This window comes from Diutina rugosa, assembly GCF_008704595.1.
Source record: "Diutina rugosa strain CBS 613 chromosome Unknown scaffold66_size57219, whole genome shotgun sequence".
NCBI lineage: Eukaryota > Fungi > Ascomycota > Pichiomycetes > Serinales > Debaryomycetaceae > Diutina > Diutina rugosa.
Window position 1 is genome coordinate 39,119 of NW_022995206.1, and position 18,142 is coordinate 57,260.

Sequence of the window (18,142 nt, forward strand, 5' to 3'; positions counted from 1 at the left end):
AGAGTAGTTCCAAGTGCAATATTCAGTTCAAAAGGCTGTACACTATAAACAGTTTATCTTGAGCTGTGCATCTACCCCAGTGATCATTCTGATTTCAAGAATGTGCTTCTATTCATAACCTTTCGATGATATGAAAACAACGCTGGCAAAACCATTGAGATACGTGTGGTGCTCAGCTTGCCATGGATTGATGGTTTATATACTGCATATAACACACCGCACCACTCGTCAAAAATTATTTCAAATTTTTTTTTCAAATTTTTTTTATTTTGCCACCGATCCAAAACCATGTGCCAGCCTACACAAAAAAAAAAGGACTCGGAACAGCTGGAGGTACGGGCTGGTCGAATATATGGAAAAGGAGAGAATCTAAACGAACCAGATTAAGGATGTATGTAACCCCTACTTTATAGCGGCTACGGGTTAACCATACGGGAAGCAAAAGAGAATTTTCTCAAAATAAAAAAAGATTTTTTCGGCAGTGACGACATCCTTGTCTAAACACGCTGATCATATGCAGGTGCGTCATGAGGAATACAGAGAGCACGTCAATTGATGCACCTAGAATAGCTAACTCATTTCTGTAGGCACAGTTACAGTTTTTAACAGCGTCTATACGGTTTGACGAGTCTCCTGGAAGCTGACGCTACTGCTGACACTATTATCATGCGTATAAGTTCCAGTCCTGTACATGATATGTAGGACTGCATATTATCTGCACCATTTCAACCAAGTTCTTTAATGCTTATATCACGCTCTAAACGAAGTTGAAAGTCATCCCCATAGTTTTCACAGTTCCTACAACGCTACCAATAACAAATGGGAATTTATTGAATTTTTCATTAAAATATTAAAAAGGTGAATATAAAATCAGGAAAAATCGATAAATTCAAACTTTGTGGTCCATAATTATTGTTGGCGCTATAAGTATAGGTGATAAATATTTGGGCCAATTGGTGTAGGATTTGACGTCGTCCAAGCAATATTAATTTGAGCAAGTTATATGCAGGTGTGCATATTTCATGCAAAAGCATATGTTGTATACAGGTATGGTTGTGTATGCAGTACACGAAATTTTCGTAATACGCTCATCTTATAATCATCGTGATCACACGATGTTTCTTGTGTGAAATTCATGGAGCATGAATTACATTGTGCTTATTTCGCCTACTGAGAAATTAAGCCTAAACACTTTCCCGTAGTCAAGTTGAGAGGTACTTGTTGCGAGAGTGGCACAAACACGGAGAAGATGCGCTGATAGTTTTCATACCAGGTGCACCCAAGGTTTATTCGATTAATTTAAAATGTCGCTCATATCTCATCAACTTTTCTCTCTTTCCTCCTACATCTCACCCTAACACTATGGTCAAGCGTGATGAAACGTTAGGTATTTTAACACCTTTCTTTGCCCCCCTTTTTGTTTCGTGGGCCTGCTGTTTGTTGCCAGTCAATTGCGTGATGAGAGAGGTTTCACTGCTGGCGGCGAATTTGGCTAGACCTTGAAATCAGCACCGGGTCAAATAATCTGCGAGTCCGCAACTATAGTCTTCTCGTTGCTAGGGTAAGGGCTTTGAATCCCGCCGAGGCCCCTCGAGAGTGTTCGCTTGAGGACGACTTTTGTGGATCCCATCCTCACCTAATGATAAATATGGTAAATCTGTCGATGCATCACACTAAAGAGCTCAGGAGCTCCAGTCGTGGAGTGATTGCCAGGTATACCTTGTCTCGAGTTGGACTCGTCCCCAATTGGGTTTCTTTTTCTCTTCCAAATAGTCAATATGACACTTTTGATCAATCGATTTCTTGTTCGTAGCGATACTTGCACCGTTGCCAACTTCCACTGATAAGGCGATTGTTGTATTCAAAATTTAAGGGGGAAATACAAGGCCGTACTATTGATCTAATGGGTATTGGATAATGCACAGTTGCTGCCAATTAGGTATTGTCTTCGTCGTATCTCCTCCTTTTACGATGCGGTCTCTGGCAAAAAGGATTACTTGAATGAAGCACACATCTGGTGGTTGCGTCGACCGAAGGATCTGTTGAAATCTATACTTCCCCTGGAAAAAAGCTCGTTTTTTGTGATTGGTTAATATCAAACTTAGTTCAATGAACCATTGTTGGATTCTAATCACGTTCTATTCCATTTCCCATTGAAAGTATGTCAAATTGTATCCCTTCAGCGTTGATGAATTCATCTAGACTCTTACCAAATATCAGTTGAGCGGCAGGGCTAGTATTGGAGTCAGTAGTCCGGCTGCGTTTAATGCTTCTCTATAACTCCCCGCAGTTCAGAACTGGTAGAGTCTTCGACACTCAGTCATTTTGTTAAACAATGGTATATCGTGAAAAGTAAAGCAATTCTTCAAGTCCCAGCACCCGCTCTTGTTTGCAACAGTGATTGTCGCCAGCGATCTTACTCGCAAAGAATCCAACAAACTTGAGGTTCCCAAGTAAGTGATTGACGATATTCGAATTGTTTAATATTGCTGCCGAGCTTGTGACATTCGCCAACGGTTCGAGGTAAGTAACGAGATCTCACGGTAAGTACCAAACATGTTACAAGTTTGGCTTAGACGGACTGGCGCTGCTGACAGTGGTTTCCAAACAATCGTGAACAATGTCGAATCGTCAAAGCAAAACAGACCCACATTGCCTAGCAGCGTTAGCGATATCGGCACCAGCATTAACAGATGCCGTCGAGAGGTTTTAATGAGTGGTGCCATCGGTTTCATGCCTTGAAAGACTCTGGGTGCCTTTAGACTTCAGCAGGAATCAGTTTCACCTTGCTGTGGTGCAATTCTCTGATCATGATACATCTCTGCAACGACGTTAGCGTTCGATTTCCGTTCTTATGGGGCTGAACCCTCCAAAAATTGCAAGTGGTCGGGTGACAGCTGGAGGCTCAGCGTTTGAGTGAATGGTGTAACGGCAACCGTGGCGAGGAACAACGAGTGGGTAGACTCAAGCTTAGCTCTAATCGAGTCGATGGAATCACTAGGTACTCAATATGGAAAGTTGTTAGTTTAAATTAGATCTGAGAGTTGCTGAACAGAGTAAACTGCATACTTGGCTCATGGAAAGCGGTAGCAGAGTAAAGTGCATGGCGCGAGCAACTACTTCTTCTTGTAAGAAAGCTAAATTCAAATCGTGAGATCTCTGAAGCAGGTTTCTGATTTACGAAAATTACTACAAAAAAATCAATTTTGTAGGGTGCGTACTTCAATTCCACTTAAATCTCATAAACATCGACCAAATCAATTGAGCTTCGTCACTCCCATATTTATCTTTAAAATCTGTGATGTGATTTTTGACTATGGCTCACTGCTCACACCTTTGACCGGGGACTCGAAGGATTGAAGACAGTGCGAATAAACTTGAACTTCGTCATACTGAACGCGAAAAGAATCCAGTGATTATGACTAATTGCCTTCTATTACAACTCTATACATTAGTGGTGGTGATCACAAAAATTTGTCGATGCGTTCCCACCGCATACCACCTGAGACACCCACACCACCACAACCTCTATATATATACAAACGCATCCAATGGCTTTAGTTTATAGCCCATGAGATCCCTCACTCCCCTATTCATGGCAAGTGTGACCTTGGCGGGAGTCGTTAACCCGGTGACGATGGCCCTGGGGGAGGTGGTGCCCGATGAAATCATTGCCATGCGCCGGTTCATCGGAGATAACGAGTACCATATCTCCGGTAAGCTCAACGGCATCCCCGCGGTATGGGTGGTTGACCGTCAGCTCCAGTCGTACTGGGAGTCACGTGCCACGGAGGGAGACCCCGTCGCCGTCGACACCATGACCATATAGCAAACGAATAAACGATTATGCTAGACGCCAGTGCGTTCAAATGCTCCCAAAGTCCATTCGTAGGCCCACATGGAGAGGGCCAGTGTCGGTGCTGATTTTATAAGGGCCACGGTGACGCCTTGGTAAAAACTGCGAATGCCCCCGGCGTGCCATAATTTGACGGCCATTTGCCACGCCAGCAGCCTCAGCTGCGACATCTGACACCGCTTTCTAAGAGTGTCTAAAGGGAAGGTAATGGCTTTGGCGGTGGCACCAGCGACAAAGCCACACACGCCTTCGATAAACGGGAAGTCGGCGTAGCGTTTGGACACGTGGCGCGCCTGGTTATAGGTGGCAAACATCAAGCCGGTGTTTAGTGCCACGGCGAGCATCGTCGGGTTTATCCCTTTAAACAAATCCCGGGGAGAACCGATCGTCTTTAACACCGATCGCATCGATAATAGCTCCCGCGACGTCAGCGCCGCCAACCGCGTCCGTAAAAGGTCAAACGGGTAGGTGATAAGCGTCAGCGTGGCGCCGGCGCCAAACCCCGTCACTAGACTGTGAAGGCCAAGACTGGCGACGGGTTTAAGCGCGTGGGGGTACTTGTCTTCCAACCGGGCGAGCGCCTGGTTGAGCGCCTGATACAGCGCAAACTGGGTGGCGCCGTAAAACACGTACATGATTTCGGCGGGGACGTTGCCCTTCCAGAGCGCCCGGACGCCCTCGTGGCGCACGGTGGCGGCGACGATGGCGCCAAAGCGCCCTTGCCCTGGCGGCGCTAATTGCATCCTGATCTTAATTGTATCCAACGGGGCGGTGAACATCCGCGCCACCGCGCCCAGGATGGCGCCGGCGACGGCCAGGCGCACCGGCAGCACCGTGTTGCCGCGGGAGAGGTGGTCGTTGCCCATGGCGAGGTGGGGGTCGGGGAGGAGATTCTCGGGAGTTTACTGGCGCCGCCGCATCGCGCCCGGCGCGGGGCGCGCGCGACCTTAAACGAAAAATTGGGGGTGGCTAGCGAGGAGGGGAAGCCCCACCGGAATCTCAAACGCCACCACGAAAATATCAATTATCAAACACAAACAGACTTGAAACAAAATAAACGTGAAACAAAACAATTGGAGTTGATATTCAATTCATAGCATCAACAATCACAACAAATAATCAATGGTTGAATCATCACATTAATGATTTTGGCTCATCACAGGTCTGTTAGTACTAGTCGCACGATAAGCATCTGGTTGATATACACTCCAAGCCTAACTACCAAAGACTCCATACCACAGCCATCAGACGAAACCTTTCCATAACTGATTGGCGTTATTTATCCTTTTGCATTCCCTATATTCCATTTCCCATTGCATTTTACCCATTTTCCAGACCCTCATCCTTTCCTCAGTCATTTAATCAATCATGGTGGAGTGCTGTATATGTCTGGAGTTAGGCAAGTACAAGTGTCCGGCGTGTGAGCGGACGACGTGTCTGGTGACCTGTGTCAAACAACATAAGCAGCAGTTTAGCTGTTCCGGCCAGCTCGACCCTACCAGGTTCATCGAGCGCGATGACCTCAGCTCATCGCCGATCCATTTGCGACGAGACGCTTCGTTTTTGACCAATTTCAAACGGCACGTCGATGTTTCCAAAGAAGATGTGCGGACCCAGGCTCGTCTGGTGTTCAAACGCGTTGGTGGCCATCACCAGCAGCAACAACAGTTCCAACAAAATAAGCGCCTCCAGCTTGATCCGAGAGTGGCTAAGTTGAAAAAGGTATTCCCTGAGGCGATGGTGCTGACGAAACGCCAGAATACGATGGTGGTGGCCCTCCCTCCAGGGATGGCTCGGTCGGGAGCCAATAAGCTGGGCTACGATAAAAAACAGGGCCAATACGTGTGGACGATCGAATGGGTGCTTTATGACGCTAACAAAACAGTGAAGCATAGGTTTAATAGTAACCGCCTCCGGGAACTGTTTACTTGGAAACAGGCGTTGCCGCCGACAGTGGTGGCACGGGAGTTTCCGGAGTTGACCACCCCACATTTCTACCTCGCTCTGATTGTTGGTAGTGGAGCAGTGGCCTTGGATGAGGACATGACGATTGCTGATCTGCTAAAGGATCAAATGGTTTTGGAATTCCCCACAATATTAGTGGCTCAGTCGCCTGATGACTTGCCTGCGGATGTTGCCCCGCGTGACGGAAGTGACGGAAGTGACGACAGCAGTTCCGACAGCAGTTCCGACAGTGACTCTGACAGCAGTGATTCCGACAGCGACGATTCCGACGACTCCGACGATGCTCCTCCAGAAGAAGCCCTGAGCGCTAAACCACCAACACTACTGACTAATGAACTTGACGTCGATATGGACGACGATCTCGACGATATCCCTACCGCCGACGACGTCCCCGCTACCCCTGCTGCCTCAGTGCTTCCGGCATCGGTGCCGAGCCCTCCGTCGGCATGAACCTTACCTTCCTCTCGCTATATATACTTATGCATGGTGACGTCGCCGTTCCTCTGTACAAGCCGTCCCCCCCCCCCTTTCCCCCCCCCCCCCCCCCCNTACCATACGACCCAACACTATATACACCCAGCATCAATTGACGGTGAAACCACAAGTGAAACAAAAACCAAAAAAGACATCATCCCTTCCTCTTTATTCTTTCCATCGGGTTCCTCGATATTCTCCAAATCTTTGTGCTTCGCTCACATTGCCCTCCGCTGCGCTCATCGGGGCGCGCCTGCAGGAGCACCTTTTTTTTTCACCTAGAGGCAACTGTAATCCAGTCGAGAACTCCTTAACCATGTCGATTTCAGCATCCAAGGCGAAGAGAGAGCAAAAGCGTTTGGAAAGAGAGGCCAAGAAGGCCGCCGAGGGCAAGACCACGCGCAAGACCAAGAAGCAGGAGGCCAAGGACGCTGAGGAAAAGACCGAGGACGACGCCGCCACCAAGATCGCCAAGCTCAAATTGCAGGCCGACGACGAGGGTATTTCCGACAGAGTCGTCACCGGGGTCTTGGAATCGTTGGAGACGTCGCGAGACATCAAGTTGCTGTCGGTGTCGCTTTTGTTCCACGGGAAGGTGCTTCTTACCGATACCACCTTGGAATTGAACTACGGCCGTCGTTACGGGTTGTTGGGGGAAAACGGGTGTGGTAAGTCGACTTTCTTGAAGGCCATCGCCGCCAGAGAGTACCCCATCCCCGAACTGATCGATATCTACTTGCTTAACGAACCCGCCGACCCCACCGAGTACTCGGCGTTGGAGTACGTGGTCAGAGAAGCTCAAGCGGAAATGAAGCGGTTGGAAGACCTTGTCGAAGACATCATCGTCAAGGAAGGCCCCGAAGCCCCGCAATTGGAGGCCCTTTACGAAAAGATCGACGAAATGGACCCGCTGACATTCGAGCTGAGAGCCGCCGTCATCTTGACCGGTTTGGGTTTCAACGCCGTCACCATCAAGAAGAAGACCAAGGACATGTCTGGTGGTTGGAGAATGAGAGTGGCGTTGGCCAAGGCGCTTTTCGTCAAGCCCACCGTGTTGCTTTTGGACGACCCCACCGCCCACTTGGATCTCGCCGCCTGTGTGTGGTTGGAAGAATACCTTAAGCGGTTCGACCGGATCTTGGTGTTGGTGTCGCACTCGCAGGATTTCCTTAACGGGGTGTGTCTGAACATGATCGACATGAGAGAAAAGCAATTGCAATTGTACGGTGGTAACTACGACTCGTACTTGAAGACCAAGCAAGAATTGGACACCAACCAGATGAAGCAGTACCACAAGCAACAAGAAGAAATCGCCCACATCAAGAAGTTCATTGCCTCCGCCGGTACCTACGCCAACTTGGTGAAGCAGGCGAAGCTGAGACAAAAGATCTTGGACAAGATGGAGGCCGACGGTCTCATCCAACCCGTGGTCCCCGACAAGGTGTTCCTGTTCCGCTTCCCCGACGTGGAAAAGCTCCCTCCCCCCGTGTTGGCCTTCGACAACATGTCGTTCTCCTACTCGGGCAACCCCGAAGACAACTTGTACGAAAACTTGGACATCGGTATCGACATGGACCTGAGAGTGGCCCTTGTTGGTCCTAACGGTGTGGGTAAGTCGACTTTGCTTAAGCTTTTCATGGGTAAATTGCGCCCGCAACAAGGGAGAGTGATCCAACACACCCACATCAAGTTGGGGGTCTACTCGCAACACTCGGCCGACCAATTGGACTTGACGATGTCGCCGTTAGAGTTCGTGAGACAGAAGTTCTCCCACGTGTCCCAGGACTACCAGTACTGGAGACAGCAATTGGGGAGATACGGGCTTAGTGGTGAAGGCCAGACCTCGGTGATGGCCACCCTTTCTGAAGGGCAAAGACTGAGAGTGGTGTTTGCTTTGCTCGCCCTTGAGGCGCCCAACTTGATCTTGTTGGACGAACCCACTAACGGTTTGGACCTTGCCACCATCGACTCGTTGGCCGACGCCATCAACGCCTTCAACGGTGGGGTGGTGATCGTGTCGCACGACTTCCGGTTGTTGGACAAGGTGGCCAAGGACATCTTTGTCATCGAGAACAAGACCGCCACCAGATGGGAAGGGTCGATCTTGGACTACAAGAAGAAGTTGGCGGGCGAAGTGGTGTTGTAAATGTACTCATAATGGTCGTAGACGGAAGTTAAACGCTAAGGTTAGTCGGTATGTATGCGAAACGGTCGTATCCTAATAAAGGTTGTTTGATACACACAAGACGTAGAAAATTATCCATAATTACGGTGATGATGATAAGGCAGCTAATGGTACGTTTAGTGGGTCAAGTGGCGCTAAAAGTTCTCAACTTCAAATTCATCATTCAAGAGACTTGGATAAGTTCCTTCTACTTTTCAGACTTGTCTGGAATTCTTGGCTATCTTTCAGTTTTTTATTTCATGAACTTGCACAGTATAGCCGCTGAATCGGTTTCAGATTAACTCATTATGTATGATGGCATAATTTCAAGCACGTTGTAAGCCATTCTACTCATATATTTCTAAAACTCTAATCTGCCATGCATCTCGTCCAGTATAATATTGCCAAAACCAGAATTTTTCTGTTGTATGGTTCGTTCGGCCTTGGAGGAATACCCCGTCGACGATACTTACACACCGGTATAGGTTTACTGGTAGGTGACCGGGGCATGGGTATTCGCCGGTAGGTTCCGGCGGTGGTGCACTCGGGAGGAGTCCGCGTGAGTATTATATAGAAGCATACGTGATAACTCCGGCAACGGAGTTATCTCGGTGCGGGCAGCTTAGGGTGCAACCCTAGGCTGAGCTGAAGTCACCCGCTCGGTGAATGCAGGCCCTGCATTCACCGTACAGACCCAGCACAATACCCTGGCGGGGCGTCGAGAGAGGAACAACTAGTATTGGCTACTTACAAGTATCTGTGTTTGTGTTCTGATCTCGACGTCCCGCCTCTTTTACGTTTAGAGCAATTGGATAGTATCAGCTTCATCCTTAGATAATACAACATTTTCACATCGGGCGTGTAGCTCAGTTGGTAGAGCGTTCGCTTCGCATAGAAGCGGGCTTGCGAAAGGCCTTGGGTTCGATTCCCAACTCGTCCACTTTTTTGGTTCTACCCAAAACCATATTGGAGCCGCCAAAAACTGCCTCACATTTCAGCATCCGTCTTTTCTAGTTTTCAATTTTTGGTTGTAAACTTTTGTTGCATTGATTGAAGGTTACCGGCAGTAGCCCTCCAAGTGTCAGCGACATCATAAAATTCCTCTTGGAAATTCGATAACCATCTCTCGGGTTGATGAATAACCTCCTGCCGCATCACTAAATCAGCTTCCAGTAACAAGGATTTAATTGTTATCATTAATATTATAATCAATTGATATCCCAGAGAAAATGTCATTCCTCGACACCGCTGATTGCATCGTGTCGTCGACAATGAGCAGAGCGATCTGTACTCTGGCGTAATAACTTGTTACACTTGTTGATTCGACTCTCCTCCGAATGCTCCATAGTTTATGTGATAATTGACATCCTCCCCTTCCGCATTTACAAAGACGAATTTGATAAGGCCAGGACAAATGACCCCGTCAAATTTCTCCTGACACGACCGCTTCATCGTTTTAAAATACCACACTTGCGCCGCGATCAAACTCCGCTCCCATTTAGTCCAGGCTTGATCAACTTTTCGCTGAGCTTCGTCATTGGGGCCAGCATCAATTCGATATTCCTCGGTATGATTGCTGGATCGACTTGTTACCAAGCTTATGCACAACGCGGCCGCATTGATCCATGTGGAGACTTGCAGAGAGCAGTTGTGATTCGACGCAGGCCATACGTACGTCAAGCGGCTTCATTTCTGGGCAGTTATATATGTTAATGATAAAATTAAACGGTAAAGCATTTGGAATTGTGCTGGATGAGTTAATGTAAAGATAAAGTATAAATTTCTAATTTTTACAGGTTGTATATACCTAGTATTTCTTAGCCAAATGTATCGCAAGCTTGGTAAGGCAAACACCAATACTATGTACAAAGAAATCATTGTGGAAACTGCTCATCAGATAACCCAAACACAACCGTCATAGTATAGCGTATTGGAAACATCATAGCGGTTAATGATGTCGCTGATTACGCGGCTACGATATGGTCTCAAATCATCGTTTATTTGGTGTATACAAGAGTCATCTACGAGATGGTCTTTTCGGTCAAGAAGATGCCGTACTCGTCCTTCAACGTCTTCATGATGGGGTCGTTGATTTCCGAGGTCATCGGCGCCAACAACCCTCTCTTCGACAAGGTGCCGTTCAAGATCTGTTGAGTGGCCACGGCACAGGGGACACCGACAAGCTTGGCCATCGACGAGTAGCCCTTGGGGTCACCGTAGTCGACCAAAGTAGAGGTTCTCACCTCTTCGGTGCCGTCAGCCCACTCGATGCCGAACTTGTGTTGCAAGCACACCAAGTCGCGTTCGCCTTCTTCGTATTGCATCAATTCCTCAAGGGTGGCGCACAAAGTGTCCAAGGGGTTGCCTCTGGGGGTGGTGGGCTTGTCGGAGAAGAGACCCAACCACTTGAACCCAGCCAAGATTCTGGCGCGGTCCTCGTCGGACTTGAACTTGGTCAACGAGTCGATCTTGGCGACGATGTCCTTTTCGTCAGACAGGGCGGCGCCGACCAATTGAGCGGTGGCGTCCTTCCAGGGGACGGGCTTGTCCCAGATGGCGGCGGGCTCTTCCGAGAGGAAGCCGATGTCGACCAACACCTTGATGAACTCAGGGAAACCCTGGAATCTCAAGGTACCACGAATGACGGTCTCGGCTTCGGGGATGTTGTACAATTGCTTGTAAGTGGTCGAGTCCCGGTTAGGGTAGGCGACAAACGCGAACCCGGGGTAGATGAAGTAGGGCTTGGCGGTGGCCATCAAGTCCTCGGACTTGACGTCGACGATCTCGCCGTCCTTCCAGTACTTGGCGAAGTTTCTCAACGCCAACAACACCCCGCGCAGCGACCACGAGAACTTGTAGCCCAAGGGGTTGTCGGAGGCTTCAGGAGCAGGTAAACCGCCGCAGTACAGCAAGAACAGCTTGATCTTGCCGCCCTCCTTGTGCACTTCCTCGATGGTCTTGACGGCGTACAAGTGGTCGATACCGGGGTCCAACCCGATCTCGTTCATCACGGTGATGCCGGCGTCGTTGATCTGCTGTTCGAGCTCGCGCAATTGCGGGTTGATGTACGAGGTGGTGACGACGTGCTTCTTGTTGGCGATGGCGGCCTTGACGACGTTGACGTGGTAGATGTAGGGGATCAACGAGATCACCAAGTCGAAGTTGGCCACGGCGTCGTTGAGCGCCTTCTCGTCGGTGACGTCCAACGAGATCGCCTTAGCGGCCAGACCGGCCAACTCTTGCGCCTTCAGCAACGTGCGGCACGCCACCGTCACCTCGACGTCGGGGGTCTTGGAAAGAATGTCGACGGTGGGCTTCGCCACGAACCCGGAGCCAAGCAACAATACCTTTTGAACCATGATTTGAAGGAAGTGTGGTAGTGTGAAGGAAAAGAAAGGAAGTGCACCGAAAATTTATTGCGGTGGATACCGGGCACAGGCGTGAGGAACGGCGTGGGGGGTAGTGGCTAGGCGTGGTGTGAGTCATCACGTGTCGCCGTGCGAATCTGGGGTCGACGCCGACACCGGCCGCTCAGACCTATACCGGCCGACGACATTAACAAACCGGAGCTGCTGATAGCAGCAGTCAATATACCGGCAGTGTCTTGGAGTTAATGGTTTGGAAGTATGGTAGCGGTATTTGTCGTCATTTGGCAACCCTAAGTAGGAATGCATAACCACTGGCCGGCGCGATAAGCCGCGATAACAAACGGCGCAGTAATGGTATAAGTTAAAGCAGCAATTGAACACCGTTGAGGCCAATCCAATACCAATTGGATAATCGGCAGCACTCAATTTATCATAAATTATCAAAATATCAAAATTTCAATTTTCCGTACCTCAACTTTTCAATTCACGATTCATAGTTGAGTTGAGTCATCGGCCGCACAAAACGCCCTAGCTTGTATGGGGACAGCTTTGGGGTTTGATGTGCAGGATAATTTTTCACAATTTCCACGCCGACCGCCGACCATGCCTATGTTACACAAAACAGGCTAGAGAGGTCTTGTTTTCGACGATTTCAATGTTGATGATGGCGGTATTGTTTATTTAGTGAGGTGGAACCACCTTGCAGGGTGGTGGTGTGACCACATGTTTCATGTTGACGAAGTGTAGTATATGAGCTGTAATCGCCACCATTTTCTAGAAGATACACTACTAGATGAGTTCCGAAAATCACCACCAAAATCAGGAATCCGACTCCTTGATTACTACTGATGAGCCCAAGGCGGTAACCACTACCAATGAGTCAATGGAGCTGACTCCAATTCCTTCTGTCAAGGGAAATATACCAAAGACTGGTAACCCTGGAAATGATGACCAAACCGAGATCTTTCAATTCCAACACCAAGTACAAGTTCATGAGTCTCGAATCACTGAATTGGAGACCACTCTTACTACTACTACCTTTGAGGTTACCCACTTAAAGGAACGGCTCGCTACTATCACATCAAAGAGGAAATTACGGTCGGCAAAGAAAAATGAGAACGACGATAACCTTGCCGTGATCTCGTTCGCTGGCATGATATTTATGATGATGGTATTTTCGTTTATGGTATCTCAAAACTGGGACATTACCAGAAGAAATAATGACTCCCAATCAACTACCATTATTGAGTGGATCACCACTTTGTTTTGACGAAAATGTTATGAATTTTTGGCTATTAACGTAATATACACTGGTTTACGGCTTGCATCTGCCGGTGAATCTCGGGTACAACGAGCAGTCTCTCACGGTGAACCGGTCGCACAACCACGCGAGGATTCTTTCGGTACCCAACCCGTACCCCCCGTGGGGGCACGACCCGTACTTTCTAAGGTCGAGGAACCAGTAGTACGCTTCAGTGTCCAAGCCTTCACGCTTGAACGCCGCCAACAACTGGTCCAAGTCCCAGGTTCTCATCGAACCACCGGTGATCTCCCCGACGTTGGGCATCAACACGTCCACCGACTCGGTGACGCGAGGGTCGTCCTTACACTTGGGCATGTAGAACGACTTGATCTCGACAGGGAAGCGGGTGAGCAAGATGGGCTCGCCAATGGTATCGGTCATCTTTCTTTCGGCGGCTTCAGCGATATCGTCACCAAACTTAAACTTCTCGCCGTCTTCGTTGGGGATGCCGTGCTCGTTCAACCAGTCCAAGGCGTCAATGTATTCCATGCGCTTGAACGGCATTTGCGGCGCCTTGAAGTTAGGGTTCAATTCCTTGATCAACGGACCGGCGACAGGGTCTTCCAAAGTGTATTGCACCACTTTCGTCAACAACTTTTCCAAGTGGGACAACAAGTCTTCGAACGAGATGAACGCCAACTCGGCTTCGATGTGGGTGTACTCGGAAAGGTGGCGTCTGGTGTGGGACTTTTCCGCCCGGAACGACTCCTGGACACAGTAGACGTCACCCAACGCCGGCAAGCACGTTTCAAGGTATAACTGCGACAGCTGGGTCAAGTACGCTTCCTCGCCGTAGTAGTCCATCTTGAACAACGTCGACCCACCTTCCACTTGCGTTTGCACCATACAAGGGGGGGTGACTTCCGTCAACAGTTCCTCGTAGTAGAACTTTCTCACCGCTCTCAAGAGGGCAGCTCTCACCTTCATCACCGCCGACAACTGGTCGCCTCTTAAAGTGAGGTGGCGCATGTCAAGCAAGTACAGCGGGTCGGCGCCTTCGGCGACTTTGTTGGTGAAAGCGTCGTCGCCCAGGGGAGCCAAAGCCACCACTTCATAGTAGTCAGCCTTCAATTCAACACCACCGGGAGCAGTCTTACCTTCGGGGAGTTTGTTGATGGTCCCCTTGACCATCAAAGTCGATTCAATGGTCAATTCCTGGGACTGCTTAGCTTTGGCTAAGTCACCAGTAAACACCACTTGGAGGAAGCCAGTACCATCTCTGAGGGTAAGGAAGATGAGGCCCTTTTGCACTCTCAACCGGTGGATCCACCCTCTGACGGTGACTCTCTGATCGATGTTTTCCGCGATCTTACCGAGCTTAATCGACTTGGCTTCGGGCAACAGCTTGTCCTCAGTGAATTTGATATCGGGGGCGTCGGTGGCCTTCTTGGCGGCAGGCTCAGGTTGCTTAGCCGCCTTTTCCGCCTTCTTCTTTAAGCCTTCAGCCCCCTTCTTAGCCTTTTTCAACGCCAGCTGAGTGATGTCAACATAGCCTTTTTCCTCTTCAGTTTCCTTATAGGTCAAAATCTTGATGTCGTCACCCTTGGTGAACAACGCGTAGGCAGCGGTGGCAAAGGGCTCGGCCTCGGAACCGGCCTCAGGCACGTCCTTGCCCGCCTTTTCGTGGACGTAAACAGCCGACATGTTGTGTGGTTAGGATATAATTGTTCGAGCGAAAGATTTTTCGCGCGAAGACTGCCCCGGATTCTAGAGAAACACCCGTGCAGCAGAAACTTACTAACGGTCACCACATAGAGGGTTAAGAAATCTATTGAAGAAAGCGAATGATGGTTTTTTTTGATTAATTCTAGTAATTGATGACGACGATATTATCTTGGTAAAGAGGGTTTAACAGATAGACATTCTCACTGTACTTTAATGAGAATGTCAGTAGACCAATATGAAGAAAGTTTGTACTCTTGAGTTTATTTGACCTACATCTTTCTATATTTGTGCTCTTCTAAACCCACTTGACTCTTGTTCATATCTTATCAGAAACAATCAATCCCTTATCAGTCTAAGATACGATATATCATGGCTTGTGAGTCACCATGAACCATAATGTACTAGCCCATTACCTAAAATACTGACTAATGATGTTGTTCTATGGGAGATTTCTTGTTTAACCTAATAATGTATTAATCTAAAACACCTCCTATAACCTTTATCCACCACTTAACGATTGCAACAGTTCTGGACTTTTACCTGTGAGAAATTACGCCAGCCACTGTCCAAGTGTTTGAAAAACTTAGTAGTCATCCCACTCGTCGTCGTTGTTCTTCTTCCCCCCGCTTAATCCCGTCAACTTCAGCGGCTGTTCGGGTTTCTCCATGCCCATCGCCGGGGGCACTTGTTCGTAGCCTTGGCTTTCCGGCAGCCCCTCGACGCTGAGACCGCTGAACAACTTGCCGAAGCGTTCGTCAAAAGTCTTACCCACCCCGTTCGTCTGGACTTCGTGGGTGAACGACGTGAACGTCTCCTGGCCGTACTTACCAGTCTCACTCATCTTCTGGCCAAACTGAGCCATCGCCTTTCTCGCCTCCAGCCCGAGCTCCAGTTCCTGGATCAGCGAAAAACCAGGCTTAATCACCAGCTCGTTCACTTCGCTCACCAGCTTCGCCACCGCCAGAGAGAATAACCCCCACCCACGGGAAAGAGTACCTAAGGGATCCAGTTGGAGGTTTTCCACGGTGAAAGGAGCGAACAGACCCGCCGGCAGCGCCAGCCGCGGCGCGGGAGTGTTACCAAACCCAGCGTATTTCCCCCCCTGAGACGGGGGCAAGTCTTCAGGGCGAGACTCATTTTTCGACCCCAACTCGGCAAAGTAGGCCTCATTCTTAGCCTTTTGCTCAGGGTCAACTTGGCGGCGTTGTTGGATAGGGGCTTGGGCGACACCCGAAGCCAGTTTATCCAGCTTGATCAGCAGGGCGACGTCGTTGGCCGAGGGTAACGATTCTCCCAGATGGTCCTTAGGCTCGTACTCCCGCCCTTCAATCTCACACGTCAACATCTCCTTATAGTCTTCGGCGACGTAGTTATCGTATTTCTGCTTCGCCGGAAGCTTAGGGTCGACGCCGTGCTTGTCAAAGTACTCGTTTAGCCGCGTGTTACCGCCTTTCTCCATGCGGAGAATCTCGTCGGGCTTACACTGGTCCATCGTGATCAGTCTGACAAACGAGATGTGGACGCCGAGCCCCCGGTGGATCCCGGCACAGTCCAAACAGATGAAAATGCCGAATTTCGGCAGCGCCCATTGCGGGTTGTGGGCGCCGCAGTCGGCGCAGTTCTTGTTGCCGTCCTGCTTCTGCAACGTCAAAAGCTTCTTGCGGGATTGCGGGTCAATCGACATTAGCCAGCGTGTATTATGAAAGGTTGCTGGTGGGGCAAAATGGGGATTGTTTGGGTGGGAGAGATGTGGTGGTGGCTCGCGGGACTGAGGTGTCTTTTTTTTCGCTATGGCGATCGCGAATGAAATTTTCTCCTGCACATAAGCGCGAGGCGTAGTCAGTAGATCAATGGGATCAACCCGTGGAGACGTGGCTGGTGATCAACAGAAAATTAACTTGAAAGGTGTTTTTTGTATTTACTAGGAAGTGTGATGATGTGCTAGTGGTACTATCTAATTATGGTTTGAGCGATATTGCAGATTTGTTGGACACTACTGAGCTGGCTTGATTATCATACTGATCGTAGTGTATTTAGTTTGAATTTGTAATCAAATATTGGTTTTATCGACACCAATGGGTGATGTCATGGATTGGTCATCTCTACGGTATCTTAAACGGTACTGATTTTAGTATTGGGGTTGCGATTACCGACGTATTCAACCTATGTGATTTGTCTCGCAAGAAACGGAAATTGTTGAAGTTGCTACGTTAAGGGGTTTCATATCCGTTAAGTACAACATCTTCTTGTTCGGTCTTTACGCTATTCACTAGCGTAACCGTATGCGAGAAGCTGGAGAGATGTATTGGATCATATGGAGCTCACCTACGACCAAAAGCATCGGGTGAAACAAGGGGTGAAACAAGGAAACTTCAGCTTCAATGATTGAGTAACGGATAGCCATAATCTACTCGTTATTCCAGCAAAAATCGAAGCTTTATGATGAGAACTCTACACGGTGGTGGAAATCCTGTATTTTCCAATTATGGTGGAGTTAGACCTAAACTTCCTCAAACAACGTGTCAATCGTAGTCAGAGGCTACCCAAATGACTAATTTTCGATACCGCTAGCCTTTTGGGCAATATATTGACCACGCCTTGTGATGCTGAAGCTTTCTGGCAACTATGATAGGAAATGGATACTGCCTCCACTCTTTTGATCATGAAGATGAGTGTTGAATATTGCCTAAATCCCGTTTGACTGGATTACTCGATTGGAAGCTATTGTTCTTTACTCACTGGTGTGCTATCGGAGGCATAGTTCGTATTGCTCCATAAGTCATCGATGCTTTCTATATAAGGGACGAGTTGAATACACAGGAACATTCGCTGGATCAATGGTACTACGGGAATTAAACACAAGCTGTGATAGACTGACATTGAAAGGGGTTACAGAATCAAGCGAAATCATGATAGTGCTGCTGGTGACGACCCAGAACTGTTAATATTATGGATGAACCACGAGCTGAAGGATGCGGACTAAGGGGTGTCAGTCCACAATTATCCACTAGAGCTAGTCTAGCTTGAATGCTATGGACTGATTTTTATCTCCCGAAGGCAAATATGACTGAGATTAAATCAACACATTTCGGTTCTAGTGTTGTTATGAACAGAGGCTACGACCTAAATCGAGGTAAGCAACCGTGTTTAAGGGACTCACCACCTTTAGCTTTTGCCTGTTGAAGCCAAGCCGAAGGCACAAGCGCTAGTTACCTCGGCATTTCCTCTAGATACTAATATAATCGAATTATGGTCTGGTAAGTGTACTGTATTTCCTACTTAGCTCTCGATAAATACTACTACTTTCGGTCGAACTTCTCATGTATGTCAGTGTTGCTAGGGATCTA

General features: G+C 48.6%; 8 protein-coding genes across 8 annotated transcripts; 4 read left to right on the forward strand and 4 right to left on the reverse strand. All coding sequences in view use genetic code 12, as the record gives it.

Annotated features, from left to right (window-relative positions):
• Positions 1-3,595: 3,595 nt before the first annotated feature.
• Positions 3,596-3,829, forward strand: DIURU_005210 (uncharacterized protein; the record flags this gene model as incomplete). Its single annotated transcript, XM_034158168.1, has 1 exon — positions 3,596-3,829. One exon carries the CDS (start codon positions 3,596-3,598, stop codon positions 3,827-3,829), a length of 234 nt encoding a protein of 77 aa, XP_034010005.1.
• Positions 3,830-3,849: 20 nt separating this feature from the next.
• DIURU_005211 (thiamine transporter) lies at positions 3,850-4,722 on the reverse strand (the record flags this gene model as incomplete). The annotated part of the gene is made up of 1 exon (XM_034158169.1): positions 3,850-4,722. One exon carries the CDS (start codon positions 4,720-4,722, stop codon positions 3,850-3,852), a length of 873 nt encoding a protein of 290 aa, XP_034010006.1.
• A 502-nt stretch (positions 4,723-5,224) lies between these two features.
• Positions 5,225-6,271, forward strand: DIURU_005212 (uncharacterized protein; the record flags this gene model as incomplete). The annotated part of the gene is made up of 1 exon (XM_034158170.1): positions 5,225-6,271. One exon carries the CDS (start codon positions 5,225-5,227, stop codon positions 6,269-6,271), a length of 1,047 nt encoding a protein of 348 aa, XP_034010007.1.
• A 340-nt stretch (positions 6,272-6,611) lies between these two features.
• On the forward strand, positions 6,612-8,441 carry KRE30 (ATP-binding cassette family ATPase; the record flags this gene model as incomplete). The annotated part of the gene is made up of 1 exon (XM_034158171.1): positions 6,612-8,441. One exon carries the CDS (start codon positions 6,612-6,614, stop codon positions 8,439-8,441), a length of 1,830 nt encoding a protein of 609 aa, XP_034010008.1.
• A 2,039-nt stretch (positions 8,442-10,480) lies between these two features.
• On the reverse strand, positions 10,481-11,818 carry LYS9 (saccharopine dehydrogenase (NADP+, L-glutamate-forming); the record flags this gene model as incomplete). The annotated part of the gene is made up of 1 exon (XM_034158172.1): positions 10,481-11,818. One exon carries the CDS (start codon positions 11,816-11,818, stop codon positions 10,481-10,483), a length of 1,338 nt encoding a protein of 445 aa, XP_034010009.1.
• Positions 11,819-12,620: 802 nt separating this feature from the next.
• On the forward strand, positions 12,621-13,097 carry DIURU_005215 (uncharacterized protein; the record flags this gene model as incomplete). Its single annotated transcript, XM_034158173.1, has 1 exon — positions 12,621-13,097. One exon carries the CDS (start codon positions 12,621-12,623, stop codon positions 13,095-13,097), a length of 477 nt encoding a protein of 158 aa, XP_034010010.1.
• A 45-nt stretch (positions 13,098-13,142) lies between these two features.
• Positions 13,143-14,774, reverse strand: DED81 (asparagine--tRNA ligase; the record flags this gene model as incomplete). The annotated part of the gene is made up of 1 exon (XM_034158174.1): positions 13,143-14,774. The coding sequence occupies one exon, from the start codon at positions 14,772-14,774 to the stop codon at positions 13,143-13,145; it is 1,632 nt and encodes a 543-aa protein (XP_034010011.1).
• A 604-nt stretch (positions 14,775-15,378) lies between these two features.
• AGE3 (Age3p) lies at positions 15,379-16,479 on the reverse strand (the record flags this gene model as incomplete). The annotated part of the gene is made up of 1 exon (XM_034158175.1): positions 15,379-16,479. The coding sequence occupies one exon, from the start codon at positions 16,477-16,479 to the stop codon at positions 15,379-15,381; it is 1,101 nt and encodes a 366-aa protein (XP_034010012.1).
• Between the last annotated feature and the right edge of the window lie 1,663 nt (positions 16,480-18,142).